Source organism: Bombus impatiens, unplaced genomic scaffold (genome assembly GCF_000188095.3).
Source record: "Bombus impatiens unplaced genomic scaffold, BIMP_2.2 scf_0584, whole genome shotgun sequence".
Lineage (NCBI taxonomy): Eukaryota > Metazoa > Arthropoda > Insecta > Hymenoptera > Apidae > Bombus > Bombus impatiens.
The window spans coordinates 7,618-8,893 of record NT_177003.1 but is presented as its reverse complement, the minus strand read 5'-3'; the positions used below and the strand labels follow the sequence as shown (position 1 = coordinate 8,893).

The 1,276-nt window shown below is 43.9% G+C and overlaps 1 protein-coding gene across 1 annotated transcript; it reads left to right on the top strand.

The window, feature by feature from the left end:
- Positions 1–515: 515 nt before the first annotated feature.
- On the top strand, positions 516–1,248 carry LOC112213331. Its single transcript, XM_024369602.2, has 2 exons — positions 516–1,074; positions 1,175–1,248. Exons 1-2 carry the CDS (start codon positions 792–794, stop codon positions 1,195–1,197), a joined length of 306 nt encoding a protein of 101 aa, XP_024225370.1. The 5' UTR covers positions 516–791; the 3' UTR covers positions 1,198–1,248.
- The last annotated feature ends 28 nt before the right edge of the window (positions 1,249–1,276 follow it).

Below are 1,276 nucleotides of genomic sequence, written 5' to 3'. Positions count from 1 at the left end.
GCAGCTTATTATATGGCTCTCGATACACCGTAGTACGCGCTCAGCTCCACAGGTGTCACTCGGTGCTCGAATACCTAACTGTCGTGACTAGCAATAATCCCTAGATGGCACGGAGCACGTTCCGTATACTCATCTAAGGCTACATATCCTAACTTGTACGTACAGCGTATTGGTGGCACCACCAATTCGTATATCGGCACCAGGCTGATGATGATTCTATAACCTGCCCTGAGTAACGGGGCCCCCATACCAAGATGGCGACCGCTTGACAGGTCCGTGCGCGTCTCTTCACGTCGATACCATTGGCTTCCGCGATAAGAAGACCTACCGTGCCAAGTGAGGGCCACCCTTCACTTACGAGATCCAAAAACTCAACGCACCACCGAGCTTCCGACGCCCTTTATGCATCGTTCGACCGAAGCCAGACGAGGCTAATGCTGTTTCACATTTTTTAACCATTGTACGCATCAGTAATCTACCCCGTTCAGTACACCACCATCATCGTCTGTCATTCTGGTTTTGAAGTCAAGATCATTTACCTTATTGATGTCCAAAGTTACCGTAAATTACATAACGTTAGTCAGTACAGTGACCAAAGTAAGTAATGCTAAACAACTAGCACGAACATAAATAAAAACTCTCAGTTTTGTCAGTTACAGTCCATAACAGCACCGGCATATTGTACATTATTTAAAAATTATTTCATCCTATCTTGGCAATACCAAATTCAAAATGTTTAGGGGCGGAACTTACTGTAAGCCGACAATATCTCAGCAGGCCACTATGTGATAATGGAGGAAGCCATCACCCCAATATGGCGCCAACTGCCTGATGTTGTAAACGGCACTCTCATCCGGCGCAAGCTCGGCGATCTCAGAATCGAGCTCCGAATAGCAGGTCTTTTTCACAACATAGCGCCGAATACCAGTCCCGATAACGTCGTTTCTGCTCGTGGCGATCAAGTGCGTTACAAAAGGTATCATAAAGTGGTAGAACCATATTACAAACTTACATACTCGTCAACAGCCCAAACGTCAGCATTAGTCGTTCGACTTGTTACCTGCACTCAAACCGATACGTACCATAGGCCCTCGTGCAGCCATTAGTTAAAATCATCCAATATTATTTATTTAATTAGTCGATTTTCATTTAATTTAATTTAATTTACTTTAAGGACAGGGCCTGGAGTCCTATTAATAAATATCCAGCTGGTATTACCACCATGGCAAGGTGAGCCAATATTTACATATACTATTATACTCGTAATAAAACTTTT